This window comes from Vipera ursinii (assembly GCF_947247035.1).
Source record: "Vipera ursinii genome assembly, chromosome: 1".
NCBI classification, from domain to species: Eukaryota; Metazoa; Chordata; class Lepidosauria; order Squamata; family Viperidae; genus Vipera; species Vipera ursinii.
Window position 1 is genome coordinate 1128853 of NC_139512.1, and position 25931 is coordinate 1154783.

The following is a 25931-nucleotide window of genomic DNA, read 5'->3' on the forward strand; positions in this document are numbered from 1 at the left end:
AGATTGCTTATCTCCTTCATTAGTTTCCATCCATTGCTTCTTGTCCTGCTTTCAGGTGCTTTGGAGAATAGCTTGACTCCCTCTTCTTTGTGGCAGCCCCTGAGATATTGGAACACTGCTATGATGTCACCTCTCATCCTTCTCTACATTAAAGTAGACATACCCAATTCCAGCAACTTACACATTTTAGCCTCCAGTCCCCTGATCATCTTTGTTGCTGTTCTCTATACTTTTTCTAGAATCTGAACATCTTTTTTACATCGTGACCAAAACTGGATGCAGTATTCAAAGTGTGGCCTTAACAAGGCATTATAATGTGGTATTAATACTTCATGTGATTTTGATTCTGTCCCTGTTAATGCAGCCTAGCACTGTGTTGGCTTTTTTGGCAGCTGCAGCACACTGCTGGCTCATTTTTTAAATGATTGTCCACTAGGACTCCAAGATCTCTCTCACAGTTACTACTATTGAGCAAGGTACCACCTCCTATACTATACCTGTACATTTGGTTTTTCTTGCCTAAATATACAACCTTTTTTCACTATTGAATTTCATTTTGTTAGATAGCGCCCAGTGTTCATGTCTCTCAGGTGCATAAGTACATAATAGGCAGTAATTAGTTCAACAGTAATGTCAACGAGAAAGATTTAGGTGTTCCGGTGGACTATTGCTTAATTATGAATCAGCAGTGTGCCGCAGCTACCAAAAAGGCTGCTTTATCCTGGCCTGCAACAATAGAGGGATAGTATCAGGGTCAAGGCAGATGATACCACTCTAATGGCAGAAAGTGAAGAGGAACTGAAGAGTCTCTTGTTGAGAGTGAAGGAGAGTGCAAAAGTTGGGTTGAAACTAAACATTAAGAAAACCAAGATCATGGCATCCGGCCCTCTCAATTCCTGGCAAATAGATGGGGAAGAAATGGAGGTAGTGACAGATTTTATTTTCCTGGGCTCCAAGATCACTGCAGATGGGGACTGTAGTCAAGAAATTAAAAGACGCTTGCTCCTCGGGAGGAAAGCCATGGCAAATCTAGACAGCACACTAAAAAGCAGAGACATCACCCTGTCAACAAAAGTGCGTATAGTCAAGGCTATGGTCTTCCCAGTTGCAATGTATGGCAGTGAAAGTTGGACCATAAGAAAGGCTGAGCGCAAAAGAATTGAGGCCTTTGAACTCTGGTGCTGGAGAAGACTCCTGCGAGTCCCTTGGACTGCAAGGCGATCAAACTGGTCAGTCCTAGAGGAGATCAACCCTGACTGCTCTTTAGAAGGCCAGATCCTGAAGCTAAAACTCAAATACTTTGGCCACCTAATGGACTCACTGGAGAAGAGCCTAATGCTGGGAAAGATTGAGAGCAATAGAAGAAGGGGACGACAGAGAATGAGGTGGCTGGATGGAGTTACTGAAGCAGTAGGCGTGAGCTTAAATGGACTCCAGAAGATGGTAGAGGACAGGAAAGCCTGGAGGAACATTGTCCATAGGGTCGCGATGGGTCGGACACGACTTCACAAGTAACAACAACAACATCAGGGTCAAGGGAAATGAGAGTACTGCTCTATTTGGCATTAGTGAGACCACAGAGAATACTGCATCCAGTTCTGGTCACAATACAAAAAAGATGCTGAGGCCCTAGAAAAAGTGAAAAGAGCAACAAATATGGTAAGAGGGCAGCTGGAGGCTAATTCCTATGAAGCATGGGTAAAGGAAATAAGTACCTTATTTACCTTAACAAAGACTGAGGGCAGGGAGTCAACTTAATTCTCCATAGCACCTGAGGCTAGAATAAGAAGCAATGAATAGAAGCTCCTCAGAGAGGGAGATTCAACCTGGAAATAAGGAGAAATTTCCTGACAGTGAGAATTATTAAGCAATGGAACAGCTTGCCAACCATTTTGTCCGAGATGGAATGAGGACTTCTACCTTGGGCAGGGGGTTACACTAATAAGTCCTTCCAACACTGTGATCCCATATTTGTTTCTGGAGTCATGGTCTGAATTATCTGTATGTTGAACTGCTGACAGGAAATCAGTTGCACTTCAGAGAGTAGTAAATTATGCTTAGCTGAAATATGATAAGCTTTAATAAGATTTCAAACTGAATCCTAAGGTCTAATAGTGAGGGAGGCTCAGCCAATCTCACTGTACACATGTTGTACTTTGATAATAAAGGTTCACTCAGTATAAAGACCTCAGATAATAGTTTCTACACTTTAGAGGAAAATAAGAATAGTGCTGTATTTTCATCTAACGAAGTATTGAAAAATCAGAATGAATGTTGGCAGAGTTTATAACTTTTATTTGACCATCCAATAATGCTCAGAGTATGAGAAATGTGAATTTCAGTTATTAGCATACAAAGGCAAAATAATTATAGGAGAAACCAGCAGTATAAAATATACAAGTTCTTTATAATAAACAGAAGAATTAAAAAAAGAATTGTTGCTTATCCATTTTAGAACATACGGTGATTTTTACTATGAGTAAATGGCAGATCTTTTAAAATGTGATTAAAAAAAATTATGCTGGTATCTGTTGGGAGACAAATTCTGCCAAACATACTCCATCCAGGAATTTCCTAATTTGTCTTGATAGTGTAATTTTATTTCAGATGGCAAAGGAAAACAGCAAAAGAGAATAATCTTCTTTGTGTATTCCATATGGAAAATGTAGACAAAATCATAATGAATTTTAAGGGAAATTAAAGCTGAAGAGTGGAGTGTGCACCTCGGATTTAATTTTTTTAAAAAAAATATTTAGAGCAACAATTGTAGGACTCCAAGATAGACCTGATCCATCATCCCAGGGCCAGGACATATAGTATTTGAGATTTTGAATGAGTCTTAGAAAAAGAACAATTCAATAGCATACACTAGACAGTTACTGAAAATGGTAGACATCCCTTTACTGACTGAATTCAAGCAAAGGCTAGAAAGCCAGGTTGCTTCAATTTGATTTCTTCAATGGACCAAGCTAGTTGGATTCAATGACCAATTGATTCATAAAATCAGAATTGGCAGTCATTTAGGCAATCAATTCCTCACCCCTTCCTTAGTGCAGGAATCCAAAATAAAGTATTCCCAATAGCTATCTAATCTCTGTCTGAACATATACAATGAAAGGGGCCATTTTTAAAATGGCCCTGCCATTTTTAGTTATGCTGTTGAGCAGCTTTTACTTTCAACTCTGATTCTACAACCAGGAATATCATTTAGATGGGTTAAATTTTTCTTGTTTCTTATGGCATGAATTGAGACTAGCTTTAGTAGTGAGCTGCAATCCATCCCAATCCCCTAGATAACTTAGCACATGAGAAAGATCTTATTTTTGTCGACGGGCTTAGCGTCTAGGAATCAGCCCAAGTACCATGATACCTAAATTTCCACCATAAGATTTCTCGCCCTCTTTTCTAAAAGAGCCCATTATCCATCAAGCTGACCACCATCCTTGAGAGTTGATATTGTCAGCCGTTCCCACTGTGTATAAGCTCACACAAAACAACTATTGCACAAATTGTTTTCAAGATAATGCACGATACAATTGTTTGGAGGCACTAGCAACTGAATTTATGCATGAAACTAATTCATTTCATTGCTATTAAAGTCCCATGAGGCGAAATGTAATGGGCTGTCTTGGCAGCAAGGTAGGAAGAAGGCAATTCCCATGCCAGGCCCGCCCTCATTTAATAACTAAAATTTCCCCTTGGTTAGTGCATTTTTTCAGTACAACTGCTAAATTACAACAACGTGCTTTTGAGATTTTCCTCTTTTCGTTTGATTTATATCCATTTTCCCCATCAATATAAGAGAGTTTTGTTCTTACTGAATGCCTGACTTCACCCATTTAATCAGGAATCTGATATGTGCAAAACATCCTTTTCCTTGCTGCAGAGTTCAAGAATCAACAAATTTCACCTTTACAACCATAGAGCAACATTACCAAATTAAATCTGGGGAGGTTAGTTGGATTTCCACAAATAATCTCATTCAAGATAATGAAACATGATGGGTGGGCTTTGCAAAGACTTGATTTTCTTACAGTATTGGGGCAAGGATACTTCCAGAAAGATATAGCAATATTGATGTTCCCAGTTTTGTATTACATCTGACATCCACTTTCTAAATCTAACTTCCTAAACTAGAGGATATCCTTATGTGTCACCAGTTCTATAACTTAAAGCTTGGAACATCATGTTTCTTTGCTCCCCAAACCTTCTGGCCAGTACTGAACCTGGAAACACGTACACATCTGCATCATCTTTCAACTTTATCCTTCCTAGCTACTGATAGGAAGCAGCAGGAAGGATGGAGATCCTGCCCTATTATATAAGAAAGAAAATCTTTCCAAAAGCTTCTTTGGTTAAGACTGGAAATATCAGATCTTCTATTGTGAACTTAATAGCAAATATGGGAATGGCAGAACCAAGTTGCCAAAGCAAACAAAGTTCTGGAGAATCATCACAGCAGTGAAGCACATGGTGGCATAGAGGTTTCATGATCAACCCGTGATAGATGATGGTGACTGACCTCTCTTCTGCAGGCCTAGGGCTCTGTTACCAAACGTAGCCATTTTAAGAGGCGTGGACTTCCAACTCCCAGAATAACCCAGCCAGCATTTACACAGCAGAAGGGATGGGTATGTTACATTTCTGGCTAGGGTTTTAAAATGACTTAAGTTTGGTAAGAATTGCCAGTCAAGATACACAGACTTTTATGAATCTAAATTTATTGGCTACCCAAGGGCAGTGGACCAAGATTTGATCTGGTATCAAGACAGGTTCTTTTATCTCAGCGAAGGACAAAAGTTACATTCTGATCCAGCAGTCTGACATTTCCATGATCTTTACCATATGTTTATGACACTAGGAAAGTACCAAAGCTCTCTTCTCAAGGTTTGCAGGGCTCAGCCTTTACATCAAAGAGCCTCTTGCATGCAAATTGCAAGTGAACACATCAGTGTAACCACCATTTATAATGTGCAAGCCGTGACATGGAGGTTGACAATGCAACAAACACACACACAGGCAATTCGGGTTAACTGCCAGCCTCATCTACAGCTTAATGAGCCGATTCCAAGTCAGCACTTTTCAACTGGGGAGGTAAGGGGTAGGAAATGGGGGAAGAGGCTCAGAAATTACAGCATAGCAGCGGCAGCAGCTTCTGTTTGAGCAGCAAAAGTGGTGACACTCCTCACCCTGAAGGGATTACACTTTTTTGTGCCTATCCCTTCTGCTGTGTAAATGCCAAGTTAAAATGCTGAGGCCCAATTGGGGGAGTTGCTCTTTCCTACAGATTATTAACCAGACTGCTGGTGCGGTACTTTCAGGATGGTTGTTAATGGAAAGTGCCCATAAAATACCTCCACCCACCCACTTCCTTGCTCTCTCTACCATTTCTTTGGAATGTGCAGAGGAGTAACATCCACAGTCCAGCCGACTATAAATTCATACTCAGGCTTAACTCTATGTTCAGATGAGGCCCACTCTATATTCAATTGACAAACCTGATTTTTTTTCTCTTACGGCCTAGTTCTGACTCAATATATCAAATGAAAAAAAGGGATGCTGTCCTCAGCCTTACACTGCTGCAACATCCAAATTTGCGGAGGCCCTCAGAGAGGCCTAAAAAGCTTCCATGAAGCAGCACTGACTTCAAAGAGTCAACAATGCCACACTTTTATTCTTCCAAGGTCACTTAACTGCCAGTCGCCCTGGATTGAATGTCTACTTAGAAATGTAACCATCTCCCCCAGAGGGAGTAAGTAATCCCCAGGGGGTACTAGCAAACTTGCATGTGAAATATATTCATGAAGGACTATTTCAGCATTCCAAAGAAAATTGGGAAAGCTTCTATAGCCCTGGAGAACTTTGTCAATGAACCTGATGACCAAAGTGATATTGTTGAGATGGTCTGTGAAAGGAAAGTAATTAAGAACAGCTAAGTATTACCTCCCCCCCCCCACACCACCATCCAACCTCAGTAGGTGAAGTCATATTCTATTTTCATGAGATTTCAATTCACCTACTCTGCTCCTCATCAGGAGCAAGGAGAGTCTTTGTTGACTTATAATTCAGGAATGGAAAACTTTTGCTAACCAAGAGATTTGTTACTATTTTCCCCCCACAGTGAGTCACCAAATTCCTTGGGGGATTATTTGCTTATGAATAGGTATGTTAAGTTCAGAAGCCCCACTTCTATTGTTTTCCCCCCTTTTGCATTTGTTATTTAAAACACTTGGGGGGTTGTAGGCCACAAAAAGAGGAACTTCTGGGCTGCTGCATATGTCCCATAGGTTGCTTAATCCTGCTATAACAATGCAGAAGGAGCTTTCCTACTGAGTCTTTCAAGCAGAAGGAAAACATTTTAGCTCAGATTCTATGAATTTGTTGCAACAGAACTATTATCCCATTGAGCATTTTCACCAAGTTACAAAAGCCCAGCAAGGTTTGATGGGTTAAATGAAAAAGATAAAATAAGATAAGATGCCAGGCGGCTGCTGACACCAGCCCAGAAATCATCTTAGTTTTGGGAAGATTCTAATGAACAGGATCATGCTGATGAAAATGAAACAGACAATGATCAACATTAGCCAGAGAAGCCAGTTGACAGATTTCTTGGCATGCTGCTCCAGGCGATCCGATTCAGTCTTTAGTTTCTCAAAGTTCTGGTCAGCCAACTTGAGTGACTGCGTCAAGGTCTGAAACAAACAATAAAGTGTCAATGCTTTGAAAACCAGCAAAATGCAGGCAGGTGCGGGAAAAGCACAAAATGCTGCTTTATTCCACATTATGTCATTGGACAAACTCAACAAAAAAATGCTTTTTCAGGAAAGGGGCAACTTGTAGTGCTCAAGTGCCATGCCAACAAGTGCTATTTCGCCCTCCCCTAATACTTTGACAAGGACAAGTACTTTCTCAAAATTAAGACACAATTACAAAATAGCTGTATAGAGTTCACAGTTGTGGGGAGGGGGTTAGGCCATACCTGGTTATCTTGCTTAATCACATTCTGTGCTACAAGGGTGTTGCTCTTGAGATTGCGCGCCAGGTGCAACATCTCTTCAGCTAACTTCTCCTGGATGGTGTGATGCTGCTGCAGGACTGCATCCAGTTCGGCAGCTGACTGCTTCTCGTCAGGAAGTGGAGTCCTATGGGGAGAAAGATCTCCTTATTGATACACTTTTAAAAACTGACCTACATACAATTGGTACCAATTGTGTATACTCAGATGTTTCATAAAAGGTCTAGAATACAAGAAGGAAGATATTAAATGCCCATGTCAGGTGAAAAGAAAAGCTACATTACGAATACAATATCTTGTGTATGGCCATTTGATGCAACTGCATTCCTATTTGTATGTTGAAGTGGGATACTCAAAAATATCTTCAATATACAACTGAAACTCTCGGTGTCATGACCTTTTAACTGGGTGAAATGGTGCATCATAAGGTAACAGTTTTTGAATCTATTTTGGGGCTAATTTACAGAATATGCCCCAAATCCAGGACTTTCCCAAAGTTGTGGCTCTTTCAGGGCTACTAACTGCTGTGGTCACAGTTTCCCAGCCAGTCTTGCAATTCCTTGCTTCCTCCTCCACCCAAGAGTAGCTACTTAACTATCAGAAGGGAAGGGAAGGGAAGGGAAGGGAAGGGAAGGGAAGGGAAGGGAAGGGAAGGGAAGGGAAGGGAAGGGAAGGGAAGGGAAGATTTTGGATACTATCAGATTCCTACAACAAAATTCAATGGGAAAGCCAGCAAGAAGTCAGAAGTTCCTCCTTCCCCCTCTGCTTTTTTGCCCGTCCTTGGTCATTCTGTTTTTCTCTTAGGAAGAGTGATGAGGGTGTCCACAAAGAAGCATTTATCTCTGTATTTCACAACACAAGCTATAATGTGATTGCAGGCAGGTAATCACATACGCAAGGGCACAGATTCCTTCCAAAACGGGAGATGGCAAAATGTTTTGAGGAACGGAACTTTTCCATCTCCCAACAGAAATAAGACAAAACGAGGCTTGTGTTTCTCATGAAACCATGGAACTAGGCAGCTGTATATAGTTTATTCTGAACTCTAGGCAGGGCAAAATTATTCTTAAGTATTACCCTTTTTCTCTTACCAATTTCCATTTCCCTGAAACTTCAAGATATTTATATAGTCTGAACAAAATGATTGCGACTTTTCCTTCCCCAATCCCCTTTCCTTGAAACTGCCAAATACTCACATGCGTTTCCTTAAATTTTTCTCTTCCAAATCTGTGGAGGGAAATATATAGATATATATTTATACCTATTGCTACATTTATATCTATAAGCAACAAACAAATACTCTTGTCCTGGAAATCTGATTATCTAGTAAATCTTAAAAATACGTATTGATGCAAAGATACAAACAGAAATTACACCGCATTTTTATGCATAAGGGGGAAGCCAGCAGTAAGGAAGAAAAAGGTAAGCTGACAAAGAATTGGGGGTGAGGAGGGGCATATAACTTAAAATGACATTTTCACAGTATTTGCTGATGGGCAATGCAGCAGGCATATCTGGCTTCCTAGTTATACCCAGGAATTTTCGGGACAATCAGACAGGCATAATGATCCGTTGGGAATTCCCAGTGCTACAGTACCAGATGAGAAATCACTGGGAAATCTAGTGAAGTAGGATATAAATAATCATGTATTATACTGCATAATGAGATTCAAGGTACTAGTAATGGTGTTTAAAGCCCTACATGGCAGGGGTCCGGAGTACCTTAGGGAACACCTGCTGCCGACATCAACTTCCCTTCGCCCTGTGCGTTCCCACAGAGAGGGCCTCCTCAGGGTGCCACCGATCAGAGAATGTCGATTGGTGGCCCCCAGGGGGAGATCCTTCTCTGTGGGCGCCCCGGAGCTATGGAATCAGTTACCGGTTGAGCTCCGGATGGTGTCCGATCTTCGCTCCTTTCGCCGCGATCTAAAAACATTCTTATTCGAACAAGCCGGCCTGGCCTGATGGGGGATTGGTGGGGTTTTTTATTGTTGTTTTATTGGGGTTTTAATATTGTATTGATTGATTTTAGTGGGCATATATTTAATCCTTTTTTAATTTTTGTAATTTTGTATTTTTATTCTTGCCCTGTTCACCGCCCTGAGTCCTTCGGGAGAAGGGCGGTATATAAATATTATTAAATAAATAAATAAAATAAAATAATATTGGGGAGTTTAAATATTTTGTCCTGCCGTCTCCAGAGTCCCTGCCTATCCCACATGATCAGTAAACACTTACCACTGATATAGGAAGGGTCCTATAGGAAGGCAGAAAGAGAGGAGAAATAAAGAGTTCAGTAATAAATGTCATAAAAAGGGTCTTTGCCATTTTGAATCTCTTGACCTCTGCCAAATCACCTCAGGTCCTCTAGACCCATAAAGTGAGAGTAAGGTACCACTTCATCCCATAGATCAAGAGCCAACTAGCTCCACCTAGATCAAGAGACCAAGGTCCCTCAATTAATTATTTGACCTTGATATAAAAGATATTACCAAAAAAAAGGCAAACAGGGAAAAAGGAGGGGGGGAGGCAGAGAAAGTTGGGATGAAGAAAGCAGAACTACAGAGAGTTGGACAAATGGATGCCCAGAAGCAATTAAGAGGAACTGTTTTATGAGATGTGATTGTAGTGTTGGCTAAGAAGACATACTGTACCAAGCAGCTCATTCCTCATCTCGCCCATAAAGCGGGCCTTGGTCTGTAGATGCACGGTTTTCGTTGCTGGGGTCCGCTCCTTGGCAGTGGTAGGAGTTCTCCCAGGAGCCAAAAACTGATTTGCCAGCGCCTTCTCAGAAGATGATGACTGGAAAAAAAGAAAGCAAAAGGCACCTAATGATTGACCTCTCCCAACAGGGTCATTTCAGCAGAGGTTCTCAAAAAAAAAAGGTTAAAAAAAAGAAAAAAACACAAGGGAGGACCTTACCAATTTCTCTGCTTCTAGCAAGCCCTTTAAAAAATCCACCTTACGAGAATATTCATTCAGTATTTCAGGAGCTGGTTTGCTGAAAGGGAATCACAAACCTGAGACAAGAACTAGAGAGAAAAATGCTCCTCCTGCATCTCTATGGATATTTCTCAATCATCCAGGTCACAGTTGTCCCAAAGACACTTTTTCAAGAGGCAACTAGAATTTGTTTTTTCCTTGAAGACGTTTTGCTTATCATCCAAGAAGCTTCTTGGATGAGAAGCGAAATGTCTTCAAGGAAAAAACAAAGAAAGTCCAGTTACCTATTCAAAAAGCATCTTTGAGGCTCCTCGTGCATCTTCCTCTCTTTTCTCATCCTCATGAAGCGGAGAAGGTCACCAGGATTAGCTGGGAAGGTCTAACAAGGAGTGGAACTAAGATGTGGCTCATTTCAACAGCAACAGTAGCAACATAAAAAAGCCCATAAAAATAATATTCTATATATTTGTGGCTTCCCACTCCACCTCCTTACCTGCATTGCCAATAGTCAGGGATGATGGGAATTTGAGCTGTACATCTATGATACAGTGATTCAGGATTGTCCTTAGAGGCAATGAAAAATTGCCACCAATTCCTGTTCTATATTGTCATTTTCTGGCTCATTTCCTATACCAGGTTCATTTCCAAGAATCTTTTGCAATATATGGCACATAGAAGCTAGAAGTGAAATCTGATTACTACTTTGTGCTTGCCAAAATAACCTAATTAAAATGGAATTGATTACCACACAATGCTGAATATTCCCTGCAAAGACAGAACTGTAAGAGGCCTGGCATTAAAACTCTGAACATAAACTCCCAAATTCTAGTTGGTGTGACATCTACCTATCCATCCTATCTCACCTTCCTAGAACTATAAATTGGATTGGATCAGTACCGAAGCATATAAATCCTACAAAAAGCAACTCACCTGGAGTTTTTCGTCAACGTGAGTAACATCTCCTCCAGAGCAGCTACGTACTAAGAAGAAAATAAAAGGGCACATTTTGAATAACTGTAGCATAAATCTGCCAAATGTGGCCTTCTAGCCTCCAGTAAGGCAAGCCAAGCCCAAGATTGTGAATTTCTAGAAGCCTGGCACTCATATATAAATTAATAGACATCAATCAAATCAATAGACACATACTTAAACAATATCTACCTATGCCAAAGAGACAATCAACAACCCAAAAAGGGAACAAAAGGACCAAAACACCTCCCCAAATAAGCCAAGATTAACTCCAAGATTAACGTCAGACCAACAATCAAGTGAACAACACCCCAATCAAGGAACTGCCAAACAAGCCAACAGTAAACAACCCAACCAAAGAATCTCTAAGACCAGCCCTAACAACACTGACAGGGGAAACCACTAGAATATAAACTGAGAGCAAACACCACTCCTTACTAGCACTGATGATGTTACCTAGTTTGGTTAATGAAACGTCTGCAAGAAAATAACAAGCTAGAGAGCACAGAGGACACCCCCCCCCCAATTTCAACCCTGAGCTACAAATATTTTCCTTTATTGGCTCCAGGAATACATTAAAGCAGTTCTGGCAACTTTAAGATGGGTGGACTGCAACTCCCAGAATTCCTCAGCTACAATACTGGGAGTTGAATTTCACCCATCTTAAAATTGCTGGTTGAGACTTCCGGTTTGGCACCCGCAGTGCATGGCCGTGTGAAAGCAGACCTCCGCTCCCCACAGCTAGTTTCTTCCTGCTTGGGGGACCCTAGATGGGTCTGAAGTTGCCCCAGAGAGGTGACCATGAAGGAGGGGTACCCCATTGATCATGAAGTGACAGCAATCGCTTCGTTTGATCTGGGGAAAGCCCTCTGAACCTGACAGGAGAAAGACTAGTGTGAGATCAGCATCTAGCCCAAGCTGCTTGCAGCCAAAGTCCCAGAGCACCAACCTAAACATCGGTGAACACCATGCTTGGAATTGGTGAGAGTACTGATCTTCTTTCTTCTATCTACTATCTAAAATCTTGAAAAGATCCCTAAAGCAAGAAAACTTCCAGAAGTGAAGGGAGAGGACTATATACCCATTCCCTTACAGATGGAAGCCGCAAATGAATATTAAAGGAGAGAAGAAATCTATTAAAATTTGATTTAAAATACTTTAGCCTGGGCAAATTTAGGAACTAAAAAACTGTCAAGATTATACCCTAATTTTTTTTGATGGAATTATAAAAATATATAACAAAATTAACTTTTAGATTGAAAGAAAAACTGAATAAATAACTGCTGACATCTAGTGGAGACTCAGAGAATAGAACACTAACAATAAGGACTCAGAAATTGGCAGAGTCTAGAAACAAAGAAAAGGTTGTTCCTTTGAATTGCAAATAACCTTGAAGACAGCTCAGAACAAAGGAAGAGCCAGGTATAAGATTAAAAAAGAAAAAAAAGAAAAAAAAAGAAAAAAAACACCTGGGCTGTTGCTTAAATCTAAGAACTGTTTATGGAAAAGAAAAACCTTGGCTTTTTGGCTAATCTTTTAGAGGAGAATCTGTAGGAAGGATTTAAAGTGGCTTAACATACTGAACTGTAGTGTTGACTGACTGATAAATTGACTTTTGAATTAAAACATTGATGAAAGATTACTTGAAGGGGGGAGACAACGTGGATATCAGACACATATCAAAAAATGACAGGATGCCACATTCAATATTTTCTCCTGAAGGACGTAGCCTGGAAAATCAAGGGCTTCTAGAAGCAATACTTCAAGGCAAGATAAATACTTTCCAGGAGGAAATATATGTAATCTTAGGACAAATACAAATGACAATAGACTCAAACCACGAGGAAATCTGAAACAACTTTGATGATGTAAATAAGCATATTTCCAGTCTAAATTTACAATTAAAAACACCCAGGAAATAACAAAGGCACAAATAAATCGGACAGCAGACTACAAATTAGAAGAGTATGATCAAATTGATGAAACAACAAAGAAAAAGAATTATAATTTGACACAAACAGGAAAAAATCTTCAAAGTTCTGATACAACAAGAAAAATGGAGAACCAGGAGAACCATCAAAGTTTGGGAGACAGAAAGTATTTATCTTACTTCATCTTTTATATTCCCAACATTTGTAAAAATACAGGAACTGCTGGGCAAGTGGATTACATCAACTTGGAAAATTACTCCGCAAAAGAAGAAGACCAGAGACAGATACAAGAGATTTGACTCGCCCTACCAGATGGACTATTACATGAATAAACATTTGTTTGAATATGGCTAAAAGAACAGAGAATTTTTGAACACAAAGGGACCTTATAACAAGAAGGATAAGAGATTTAAGTAATATAGAATGTTTTATAATATATGAAATGTTAAAACAGTAGGTTGATGTAACTGTTATTAATATATAAGGGAAATATAAACTGATTGAAAAGGATGTTATATCTAGATATTATAAGATAGATAAAAAGTATAGTATTTTTATAATGCATGATATAAAATATTGGGAGGATGTAGCTAAATGAGAAAATTTGGACAATTAGATGACTAATATGAAGAAATTATGACTGATAAGAATTGGATTGAATATAAGGGAATTTAAGCAAACAAAAATTATAAAAATAGGATGTATGCTGAACTAATGAGATAATAATAATAATAATAATAATAATAATAATAATAATAATAATAATAATAATAATAATTTGGAAGGGACCTTGGAGGTCATCTAGTCCAACCCCCTGCTAAGGCAGGAAACCCTATACCATTTCAGGCAAATGGCTGTCCAGGCTCTTCTTAAAAACCTCCAGTGTTGGAGCATTCACCACCTCTGGAGGCAGGTTGTTCCACTAGTTAATTGTTCTAACTGTCAGGAAATTCCTCCTTAGTTCTAGGTTGCTTCTTTCCTTGACTAGTTTCCATCCGTTGCTTCTTGTCCTGCTTTCAGGTGCTTTGGAGAATAGCTTGGCTCCCTCTTCTTTGTGGCAGCCCCTATTGGAACACTGTTCTCCTGTCACCCCTCACCCTTCTCTTCGTTAAACTACACATACCCAATTCCAGCAACCGTTCCCTATATGTTTTAGCCTCCAGCCCCCTAATCATCTTGGTTGCTCTTCTCTGTACCCTTTCTAGTCTTGACATCTTTTTTACATTGTGGTGACCAAAACTGGATGCAGTATTCCAGGTGTGGCCTTACCAAAGCATTGTAAAGTGGTATTAGTACTTCACGTGATCTTGATTCTATCCCTCTGTTAATGCAGCCTAGCACTGTGTTGGCTTTTTTGGCAGCTGCAGCACACTGCTGGCTCATATTGAAGTGATTGTCCACTAAGACTCCGAGATCCCTCTCACAGTTACTACTATTGAGCATGGTCCAAGACTCTAGTTTGGCTGTGTTCTATTGCTTGTGCCTCCAGAATGTTGAATTCCAATATTGATAATGGTTATGCAAATAATATAAGCTGAAAAAAGTTATAGATTATTATTTGTATAAATATAAAACTGCCTATATCTAATTATATATTGAAAATATTAAGAATTATATTTTGGCTAAGATTGAAGAATAGAAACGGGAGAAGGGAAGATCAAAGAAATGTATCATTAATTAATACATTAATTATGGAATTATCAAACTTAATTATTATTGATTGTTAATTATTGTCCTTTTTTCTTGTTAAAATATAAACCAAGACAACATGCTGTACACCAGGCACTGGAGATTGTTATAATTAAAAACTAATAAAATATCTACGGTATAAAAAATAAAATAAAATTGCTGGTTCAGAAATACTGCATTAAAGTATGAAAACTCAAAAGTAGCCTTGATTGTGGTGCTGTTGGTTGTAATGTTACCTCTCAGGACTTTAATGAGGACAGAACAAAATGCAGCCTTAAGTGGGCAACTACTAGTGCAGGAGTAGGCAACCTTGGCTCTTTCATGACTTGTAGACTTCAACTCCTAGAATTAAATGAGCCAGACATGCTGGCTCACGAATTCTGGGAATTGAAGTCCACAAGTCATAAAAGAGCCAAGGTTCCCCACCCCTGCACTAGTGTTTGAAAGGATGCTTTTTAGGTGAGAAACTTGGGGTGGGCAGAGTCTCTTACTCCTAAAGGGCTGAAGCAATGCCAACCCTAATTAGTTTTCCAGAACTTGATATGCCTGAATTTGGCAGATAGATAAGGGGGAAAATGATAAATGAAAACATATACCTCCAATTGTAATAGCAACCCCACCTTTTCCTCCAGCCTGCCACCCTCAGCTTTAGAGGCGAACAGGAATTTACATGTCTCCCCAAAAAGCAGTGGGGGGAAAAAGTAAGCCATGGGGCATCAAGCCAAATGCCACACTGGCGCCAATGATGTTTCCCTGAGGAATGAAGAGAAAAAGGCATTGCCTGTAAAACAGAGGTGAGCTGTTCATAGCTAGATCCCTATTTGGAAGCTTCTTTGTAAAACTGAAAATCTGCTTCCTTCCAAGGAATACATTCAGAAGACAGAAGCAGCCCTTCCCAGGTTCTGGTAAAGCCACTGTGCTTCTCTGACATTGGTGAATCTCCAGCAAAGAGAATCCTTTCCAATTGGAACTAGGCCTATTTTAAAGCTTCATAGAGGAGGCTAATGGCACACAATAGATTTCACCAGTGTTTTCAGCCTGGGAAAACTGTACTTCAGTTTTCAAACAGTACAGGAGGCTGCAGGCAATATTGATAACACTGTGATGTTTTGAGTGCTCTATGGCCAGAAATGGGTGTTTCTTTCTTCAGAGAAGCTTTGCCCCAAAATTCTAGTGGTTGGATCTCAGTGCACTTTCGGTCAGGTGAATCCAAGTCTTAGAGGTCCTCTTAACTTAGCTCCAGGCTGCAATGACAAGAGAAGCCCGCAGATAGCCAAGAAGTGGCACTCATCGTGGCTACTCCCTAATGAATCAGGCCAAGGTTGGACCAGGAACTAGCATCCTTTTTCCAGCTATTAAGATTGATAGCGACTTCCCTTTAATTCCAGTTTCTGAAACTGGGAAATGGCCTGTGAACAGAACATTCTGTCAATGTTAACAGCAGTCAGTAAGTTTGATCTGCTAAGAATCTACAATATGTATCACCTTTGTTTTTAAAAGCCAACTGAGGTTCTGACTATATTCTACACATTGGAAAAACTAAGACTGCAATGCCAACGTACATTTTACTAATTCCCAATGCATTCAGCAGTTGTTTCTGAGTAAACAGTCATGGGATTTCTAGAGATGTAGTGCTCAGTAAAAATAACTAGGCCTTGTGTCATCTTAAAGTTGTATTAACTAACAAATACACAATCTACTTCAGCAGATGTAAAATGAAACTTACTGTATTTTAATTCATCAAAGCTTACACTATAATACATGTCTTTATTTTTAAAGTGCTGTAAGATTCTCTCAGTTTAAGAACATCAATCTATAAAAAAAACAAAGGTTTTTTTAAAATGTAATTACCGGTATTTAGAAACTACATCCTAAGGAAGTATGATAAAAAATTATTCCCATAAACTAAGCATAGTTTGCTAATAACCAATCATATATTTCACATCAAATCCCCTCTCTGCATCAGAATGTTAAGTGATACAATAACAAAACTGGATTCTCTTTTAGTCTCACAATTATGACACTATAATTTGACCGCTAGGATCTGATCTGGCTCTCAGTTAACCAATGACCTCATCAAAATAGAATAGAATAGAAGCTGGAAGCGATGTTGGAGGTCTTCTAGTCCAAACCCCTGCTCAAGCAGGAGAACTATACCATCTGAGACAAGTGATTGTCTAGTCTGTTGTTGTTGTTGTTAGTTGCGAAGTCGTGTCCGACCCATCGCGACCCTATGGACAATGTTCCTCCAGGCCTTCCTGTCCTCTACCATCTTCTGGAGTCCATTTAAGCTCACGCCTACTGCTTCAGTGACTCCATCCAGCCACCTCATTCTCTGTCGTCCCCTTCTTCTATTGCCCTCAATCTTTCCCAGCATTAGGCTCTTCTCCAGTGAGTCTTCCTTCTCATTAGGTGGCCAAAGTATTTGAGTTTTAGCTTCAGGATCTGGCCTTCTAAAGAGCAGTCAGGGTTGATCTCCTCTAGGACTGACCGGTTTGATCGCCTTGCAGTCCAAGGGACTCGCAGGAGTCTTCTCCAGCACCACAGTTCAAAGGCCTCAATTCTTTGGCGCTCAGCCTTTCTTATGGTCCAGCTTTCACTGCCATACATTGCAACTGGGGAGACCATAGCCTTGACTATACGCACTTTTGTTGACAGGATGATGTCTCTGCTTTTTAGTGTGCTGTCTAGATTTGCCATGGCTTTCCTCCCAAGGAGCAAGCGTCTTTTAATTTCTTGATTACAGTCCCCATCTGCAGTGATCTTGGAGCCCAGGAAAATAAAATCTGTCACTACCTCCATTTCTTCCCCATCTATTTGCCAGGAATTGAGAGGGCCGGATGCCATGATCTTGGTTTTCTTAATGTTTAGTTTCAACCCAGGTTTTGCACTCTCCTTCTTCACTCGCAGCAAGAGGCTCTTTAGTTCCTCTTCACTTTCTGCCATTAGAGTCTAGTCTAGTCTCTTTCAGCCCCCCGTCCGACGAGCCACCAAAAAGAATGAATCCGGAACGGGAGCTGGTTCTCCTGAGCCACGTTTATTATCCTCACAAACAGTTGCTCGAAGACAGACGAAGTCAGCGTTGATTCCACAGCACAATCAACACTGTTAAATAGCTGGCAAAGCCGACACCCACCACCACACCCTTAATTGCTTCACCACGCCCTCACCCTACTTAACTACCGCCTCCCTTGGTTCCCACCCTTTGGCACCCGTCCCACCACCATTGCAGCCGGTAAGCCACCCCCCAGCCCAAACCACCCTCCTTTCCCCCAGAGCTCCGCATATTTTCGTCTCCCCCCTCAGGTCCCCAGACCGCCGCGAGTTGTGTCCTGAGCCCCTCCCCGACCCGCCGGTAGTCTCCGCCACCTCCTGAGCCACCCTGGTGCCCGTCCTTGTTCTGTCGCTCAGGCGCTGGGCAACCACCGCTTGCTCCACATTATGGCCGCTCCCCGGCCTTCTGGTCGGCCCCGGAGGCTGCTGGGCTGCGTCGGCGTCCGCGCCCTTTTCTGGCTTGTTTCCGGGCCCTGGCGAGACGCCCTGTGGCCTCTCCAGGTGCCAGGCGGGTGGCCGCTAAGCCGACTCGGCGGCCGCACTCCTTCCCGGCTCGTTGGCTGCTTCCGGGAGCCGGCGAGTTGGTCCGCGGCCTCCCCAGCTGACGGGCGGGGTCGCCGCTGCGCTGTCTCCTCGGCTACTCTTCTTCCTGGTTTGTCGGGACGGCGTGGGCGCTGGCGGCCGTTTCCGGAGCCCGGTAGCTCGTTGGAGAGGCGAGGACGCTGGCGGAAGTCCCTGGAGGCCGGTAGGTCGCTCCGTGGCCTCCCCGGACGTTGGGCGGGCGGTTGCTGGGGTGTCATGCACTGTCCCGGCCTTCCAAGAGACCGCGGGTGCCGGCGGTAGATTTCGGGACCCGGAGGGTCGCTCCGCAGCCCCACTGAATGTCGGGCGTGCCGGGCCCGACAGTCTCTTCTTAAAAATCTACAGTGATGGAGCGCCCACAATTTCTGGAGGCAAGCTGTTCCACTGGTTAATTGTCCTCACTGTCAGGAAGTTTCTCCTTAATTACAGGTTGCTTCTCTCTTTGGTCAGTTTCCAACCATTGTTTCTTGTCCTTCCCTCTGGTGCTTTGGAGAATAATTTGACCCCCTCTTCTTTGTGGCAGCCCCTCAAATGCTGGAATACTACTATCATGTCTCCCCTGTTACTTCTTTTCTTTAGACTAGCCAAACCCAAGACCTGCAGCCGTTCTTCATATGTTTTAGTCTCCAGGCCTTTGATCATCTTAGTTGCTCTTCTCTAAATTTTTTCCAAACTCTCAACATCTTTTTTGTGATATGGTAACCAAAACTGGCTGCAGTATTCCTGGTGTTTAGTTGCTGTTTAGTTTCTGAGCAGGCTGCAAAAACTCTAAATCATGACACCTGAGTTTGTGTCATTGACAAGTGAACTACAGTTGCAAGAAAAAGTATGTGAACCCTTTGGGATTACCGTATTTTCTGGTGTATAAGACGACCCAGCGTATAAGACAACCCCCTACTTTTAAGAAGTTTTTCAAGGTTTTTTGTCTTATACGCCAAAAAATACTTACATGCCCTGCCCTCCCTGTCCCTCGCAGAGGAGGCGAAGGCCCGACTGGCCCCGCCGGCCCTCCCGCTGCTCCCGCACTTCTGACGGCCCCCGAGGCGCAGCGTTTCCCAGGTGGCAGGCAGCGCCGGAGGGCAGCCGCCACCCCGCCATGGCCGGCGCCCCTCCTGCTTCCCCCCCCAGGCCTTGAACTTCTCTCATTCGGCGCAGGGCGGGGCAGCTCCGCCTGCAGCCTCTTTTTCATGTGCCGCTTCCCTCTCACCGTCGGCCGAGGCGCGCTCAGCCCGGGCTCCCGGTCCCTCTTCCCGGCCGGCTTCCCGCCCTGCCCCTCATGGAGCTGGACTGGGCGTGCAGCCTCTCAGTGTGGCTGCTTTTCCTGGGCAGCCTGGCGGTGCGGCTCCTGCGCTCGGACCTGTTGCTGAGCCGGCGGCTGCTGCTGCGCATGGGGCTGCTGGCCGTCCTGCAGGCGCTGGGCCAGGCCGTCCTGCCGCTGCCCCTCAGCGCCGCGCTCACGGCGGCTGCCTGCTGGTTCGTCTCGGCCAGCACCGCCCGGCGGAAGCGCATCCCCGCGGGGGGAAGAGCGGTGCTGGTGACAGGTGAGTCTGGCGGGCGCAAGGCCCTCCCCTCGGGCCAAGAGCTGACGGGCAGCACCGCCTTCGCGTGGGGAGAGCCGCCCGACGCTCCCACCGAGCCGTGTCCCGGAGCCACGCCGGAGATAGCTCGGTTGCGCGGGGCAGCCCGGCTTTGCAAGAATGGGGACGCTCGACTGATTTGTGTTTTTTTTCGGCGTATAAGACGACCCAGCGTATAAGACGACCCCCCAACTTTTGAGAAGATTTTCATGGGTTAAAAAGTCGTCTTATACGCCGGAAAATACGGTATGTGGAGTTTTGCATGAATTGGCCATAAAATGCGCTCTAAACGTCATGTAAGTCACAACAATAAAAAAACACAGTCTGCTTAAAATAATACTACACAAACATTAGCTGTTGTCATGTTTTAATTGAACATAAGATGGAAACATTCACAGTGCAGGGTGGAAAAAGTATGTGAACCTTTGGACTTAACTGGTTGACCCTCCTTTGGCAGCAATAACCTCAACCAAACATTTCCTGTAGTTGCAGATCAGACCTGCACAACGATCTGGAGTAATTTTGGACCACTCTTCACAAAACTGTTTCAGTGTAGCAATATTCTTGGGATGTCTGGTGTGAATCGCTCTCTTAAGGTCATGCCACAGCATTTCAATCGGGTTGAGGACAGGACTCTGACTGGGCCACTCCAGAAGGCGTATTCTGTTCTGTTGAAGCCATTGTTTTGTTGAATTACTTGTATGCTTTGGGTCATTGTCCTGTTGCATCACCCATCCTCTGCGGAGCTTCAGTTGGCGGACAGATGGTCGTACGTTTTCCTGCAAAATGTCCTGATAAACTCTGGAATTCCCATCAATGACAACAATCCGTCCAGGCCCTGAAGCAGCAAAGCAGCCCCAAACCATGATGCTCCCTCCGCCATGTTTTACAGTGGGGATGAGGTTTTGATGTTGGTGTGCTGTGCCTTTTTTTCTCCACACATAGTGTTGTGTGTTTTTCCCAAACAACTTAATTTTGGTTTCATCTGTCCACAGTATATTTTGCCAGTAGTGCTGTGGAACATCCAGGTGCTCTTTTGCAAACTTCAAACGTGCTGCAATATATTTTTGGGACAGCAATGGCTTCCTCCATGGTGTCCTCCCATGTACTCCATTCTTGTTTAATGTTTTCCTTATTGTAGATGTGTCAACAAAAATGTTAGCATGTGCCAGAGATTTCTGTAGGTCTTTAGCTGACACTCTAGGATTCTTCTTTACCTCATTAAGCATTATGCGCTGTGCTCTTGCAGTCATTTTTACAGGACGACCACGGCTAGGGAGAGTAGCAACAGTGCTAAACTTTCTCCATTTGTAGACAGTCTGTCTTACCGTGGACACATGAACATCAAGGCTTTTGGAGATACTTTTGTAACCCTTTCCAGCTTCATGCAAGTCAACAATTCTTGATCATAGGTCTTCTGAGAGCTCTTTTCTGCGAGGCATGGTTCACATCAGACAGTGCTTCTTGAGACCAGTAAACCCAAAACAGGTGTGTGTTTTTAAAGGGCAGGACAGCTGTCAGCAACACATCCAATATCATCACACTGATTGGAGTCAAGGTTGGCTCACTCCTGGCTCCAATTAGCTCTTGGAGAAGTCATTCGGCTAATGGTTCACATACTTTTTCCACCCTGCACTGTGAATGTTTCCATCTTATGTTCAATTAAAACATGACAACAGCTAATGTTTATGTAGTATTATTTTAAGCAGACTGTGTTTTTCTATTGTTGTGACTTACATGACGTTTAGAGCGCATTTTATGGCCAATTCATGCAAAACTCCACGTAATCCCAAAGGGTTCACATACTTTTTCTTGCAACTGTACATTAACAGGCTGTGGAATACCCAAGTATTATGCTTTAGGACTGTTTTTTCCTTCTATGCTACATTCTGAAATAGAAATCAATATTTGAAAGGATTTAGGATTAAATATTAATAATAGAAAACAACGCGGCTCAGAATGCTCAAGAACCAAAGCAAAACTGAACTTAAAAGGTTTCATTTACTCAATTTACTTCACTTGTTAGATTCTGGTTATGACTTTAAAGCCCTACATGACATGGGGCCAGGTTACCTATGGAACCGTCTTTGTCCCATTACATTAGCCTGTCCCACCCAGTCAAGCAGAGAAAGTATGTTGTGCACCCCGTGAGCCAAAGAATTCCAACATGTGAGGTCTAGGACAGGAGTCCCCAACCCCCTGGCCGTGACCCACTTGAGCCCTTCGGAACCGGATTGCAGAAGTGCCAGCCAAGGGCGCAGGTGCATTGCCTCACCCACCACCCGCCAGTGCATGAAGCCAAAAAGGTTGGGGAACTCTGATCTAGGAAGAGAGTCTTCTCTATTTAACCACTGCCATGTGGGACATTCGCACACCCAAATGTGAGGTGGGCCCCCACTCTCCTGGCCTTTCAGAAAGGTGCGAAAACATGGCTCTGCAGCCTTGATTGGGATGCAGAGGAGCATGCAGTCATATGGATGGTTATCGCCCTGAAAGCCTTCCCTCCACCTTTTAATTAATTTTTAACACTGAATTTTAATCATCCTTGCCTCTGTTAAATTTTTCATTTTATATACTCCTTTTATGTTTTAATATTTTACTTGTATACTGCCCAGAGTTCCTCTGTGAGGGAGATAGGCGGTTTCAGAAGTTGATAAATAAAGATATATTAAGGGTATTTCTTCCTTTACTCATATGGAAACAAATGATGGTCAGCTGATCATTCCATTCCAAGCAGTCAGTATTAAAATTATGCCTTGACAATTTGATGCCTGTATCTGGTTGTTTTCTCTTTCTATTTTCAGCCTGTCTTTAGATTATTTGGCAGAAATTGTCTGGCTTTTAATCAATTTTGCATAAGCCATGCTCAGAGCCTTTTTCAGTGAAAAAAAGTTAAAAAGGCTTTCCTAAATGATAACAGTACATTGGCATGTTTATATTTACATGTTCCAAGATGAATTTAATTAAGAGAATGTCTCTTGGCACTGACTCTCCTAAAGTTTCATAGCAGGTATCTGAACGGGTGTTGCTAATCCAAGCCAAGATTTGCACCACCCTCAGTGGACTCCATGACGTGGCAACCTGACATTGGAAAAGGCTCACTGCCTCCCATCTCTTTCATCACAAAATAACAAGACTGGTTATCAGTTGTATGTTGGACAGAGGGAGACACCCAGTGGAGATTGGCAGTCTAACCATCATATATTATGCACAATTGATATCAGTTTACAGATGTTCATCTATCTCATGAATATTCATGAGGGGGGAAAAGGAAGGAAGGAAGGAAACTTACCAAAGAAGTGACTTCTTACAATGAAAATTTACTGCCAAATTATTATACTGAATCTGCGGGGAAAATTAATTAACTTTATGGGTATTAACATTTCATTTAAACACATTTCTTCTACAAATCCTCTGTAAGTTGCTATCCTTTTTTCTTTGGGAAATAATCCTTTTGTACTAAAGAGCTCTGAGGCCTCAAAACATAACACCAAAGAGAACAGCAGCAAGAGGACAAGTACAGCATGTTACCGTAGTATTAAGGGGGCAACAGCTTTTCGAAACATTTAACAACATAATACATGCAACCCTACTGTGTCATGTACATGAACACTCATGATTACCCAATATTTTAAATTATTTGCTCAACGCACTTACTTCCAACTGAATCATGTGCATCTACAATGGGCTACCATGTCTTAAATACTGACCCATTCATATAACATACTGTGATTCCTTGGCTCAGCATTTTATGTGAACTCAGGTTTGTTTAACTATAATTTATTGGATGAATAAATAAACAGTGTTGAAAGGGACATTGAAGGTCTTCTAGTCCAACCCCCTGCGCAAGCAGGAGACTCTATACCATTTGGGACAAATGGCTGTCCAATCTCTTCTTAAAAACCTCCAGTGATAAGAGAACCCACAACTTCTGGAGGCAAGACATTCTACTGATTGTTTTCACTGTCAGAAAATTTATCCTTAATTCTAGGTTGGATCTCTCCTTAATATAACTCATTCCTTACTTCTTGTCTTGCCCTCAGGTGCTTTGGGGAATAGCTGACCCTCAACAGTCCCTCAGATATTAGAAGACTGCTATCATGTCACCCCTAATCCTTCTCTTCTTTAGACTACTAGACACAGTCAGCTCCTGCAACATTTCAAATGTTTTACTCTCCATCCCCTTAAACATCTTTGTTGCTCTTGTCTGCATTCCTTCTAGAGTCTCAACATCTTTTTTGTATCACGGTGGCCAAAACTGGACTGAAAAACTAGACTCTATAACTGGGTTTCCACTGACCTAGTTCACACTGTATTAAACCAAAATAGTACTTGTTTGAACTTAGTGTGCTATGCAAACAAGCACTGTGGTTTGTTAGCCAAGATGTGAATCAGATCAAATTGTAGTTTATACAATGCAAATCACACATTAACGCAGCATGCGAGTGCAGTTGCTGCAGGCTGGGCTAAAACTAAGAGTGGCTTCCAACATTAACAGCAGCCCATGCAGCACCTAGTTAAGCAAGCCTGATTTTAAACAGCTAAGTAATATCAGACCGAATAGATATTTGGATGGGAAACCAGGATATTCCACAGCTGCAGTTAGATTGGGAAGTTAAGGAAGAAAAATAACCCCCAAAAACTAGAAGCCGGTGGCAGCTTGCTTCAAAGGTTCGGCCAAACGCTAACACGGGGCATCCACGTAATCACTAGGAAACCCCTCTGACTTGGCTTTAGGTTGGGAGAGCATCTGCCAGAGACTACCGAAGGTTAATTACTGGGTGCATAAAATCTACACCTATTCACTTGCTACCAGTTCTTAGCCACATACTTCCCCCGCACTTACGACGACAAGAAGCTCTCATTTGGGAGTATAGTAAGATCCTGCTAAACTCCTCTCTACCCATTCATGCCTATACCTCTGATCTCTTAAGATGTCGATTAAAGTCAAGAAATCCACCACTCCTCACAGAGCTTAAACTGCTGGCTGAACATCAGAGCACTATACAAAAGTGGATGGAAGCATGGAGTAGCTATACCTCCCAAGATATTTCTGAGCATATTAATCCTAATAGTATACCTCCAGGTTTTAATCTACCCCGACACATATGGGTGACATACAATAGAATTAGAACGACTCATGGGGTGTGTGCCGATTCTCTGTATAAATGGGGAAAGACACCTTCAGCACAATGTGATTGCGGGAACAGGCTATCCAACATATAGTGAGGGAATGCACTAATAGTAGATACCCAGGAGATTTTAAGGACTTCCTCTGCGTAACAACGGCAGCTACTGACTGGATCTCCAAACTCGACATTAAACTCTGAAATGTCATTTCTGTTTTCCTCTTAGGTTTCATAATTGCTTCTTTTTTAAAAAAAATCGTTTTAACTGTTCTAACTTGTAAATATAAAGTGCTTTTAATTCTGTGTGTGACCAGCCATACGCTAAATAAATAAATAAATACCGAAGGTTGCAAATGCAAACATTCTGCCATAAAATAATACAACGGTACGGGACGGTTCCTTATTTAAAAGCAAATAATTCCTTTATTTAATAGGGTAAGTCGCGATTCAGTCGAACAGGGCAGGCAGGCAGGCAGGCCGGTCACTCAGTGCTACCATGCAGAGCAAAAAAATGCAACCCTTGTCAAACCTCTGCCTGCAGTTATAAAAAAAACGCGCCGCCTGTGCCTGTCATTCCCCCCCCCCCCGCCCGACCGCCCCCTCCGGACCTTCTCCAACCGCCAGTCGTCCGGATTTCGTTTATCGGCCGCCATCGCCTCACAACGGCTCAACAGTCGGACCAGCTTCAGTTCTGCACGCGGTACCGGCATCGAACCCAGCCTGGCCTCCATGATCACCGTCTTCATCGCTTTCGCCTGACCCGGAACGAAAAAGCTACCGGCGCTCCACTATTTCCCAGTAGCCCCTCTGGCCTCCTCTATGGCTCCGGGGTGACTGGAGCGGAAGCGGGTTGGGTTGCGCGCGCAGCTCCGGCTTTCCTCTTCCGGCGCGGCCTCTGCGGCACGACGAAGGGAAGGTGAGTTCTTTCGCTTGGGGAATGGAGGGTCTTGGAGGATCGGTCTCCATCCGTTGGCGCGAAGCAGTCGAGGAGGCCTGGAAGTGCCAGGCGGGCTAAAGGAAGGAGGCTTGTCTAGGCCCGGAT

At 42.7% G+C, this 25931-nt stretch overlaps 2 protein-coding genes across 4 annotated transcripts in view; one reads left to right on the forward strand and one right to left on the reverse strand.

The window, feature by feature from the left end:
• Positions 1–25931, forward strand: part of RPL36 (ribosomal protein L36) — a 343666-nt gene that overhangs the window by 313184 nt on the left and 4551 nt on the right. The window contains exon 1 of one of the 2 annotated variants that reach the window (XM_083366256.1): positions 25726–25805. The exons of the other annotated variant lie outside the window; for it this stretch is intronic. The gene's annotated coding sequence lies outside the window, so the exon portion shown is untranslated. Of the gene's footprint in view, positions 1–25725; positions 25806–25931 lie in introns of those variants that run through there. 2 annotated transcript variants of the gene reach the window in all.
• Positions 2281–25731, reverse strand: USE1 (unconventional SNARE in the ER 1). 2 transcript variants are annotated; one of them, XM_083366221.1, is made up of 7 exons: positions 25498–25731; positions 10889–10938; positions 9938–10016; positions 9670–9817; positions 8212–8242; positions 6980–7142; positions 2281–6692 (listed from the first exon to the last, which is right to left on the reverse strand). In XM_083366221.1, the coding sequence occupies exons 1-7, from the start codon at positions 25633–25635 to the stop codon at positions 6510–6512; spliced, it is 792 nt and encodes a 263-aa protein (XP_083222347.1). In that variant the 5' UTR covers positions 25636–25731; the 3' UTR covers positions 2281–6509. The 2 variants fall into 2 exon arrangements, with proteins under 2 accessions (XP_083222347.1, XP_083222348.1); XM_083366222.1 differs by lacking the exon at positions 25498–25731 and adding an exon at positions 15168–15406.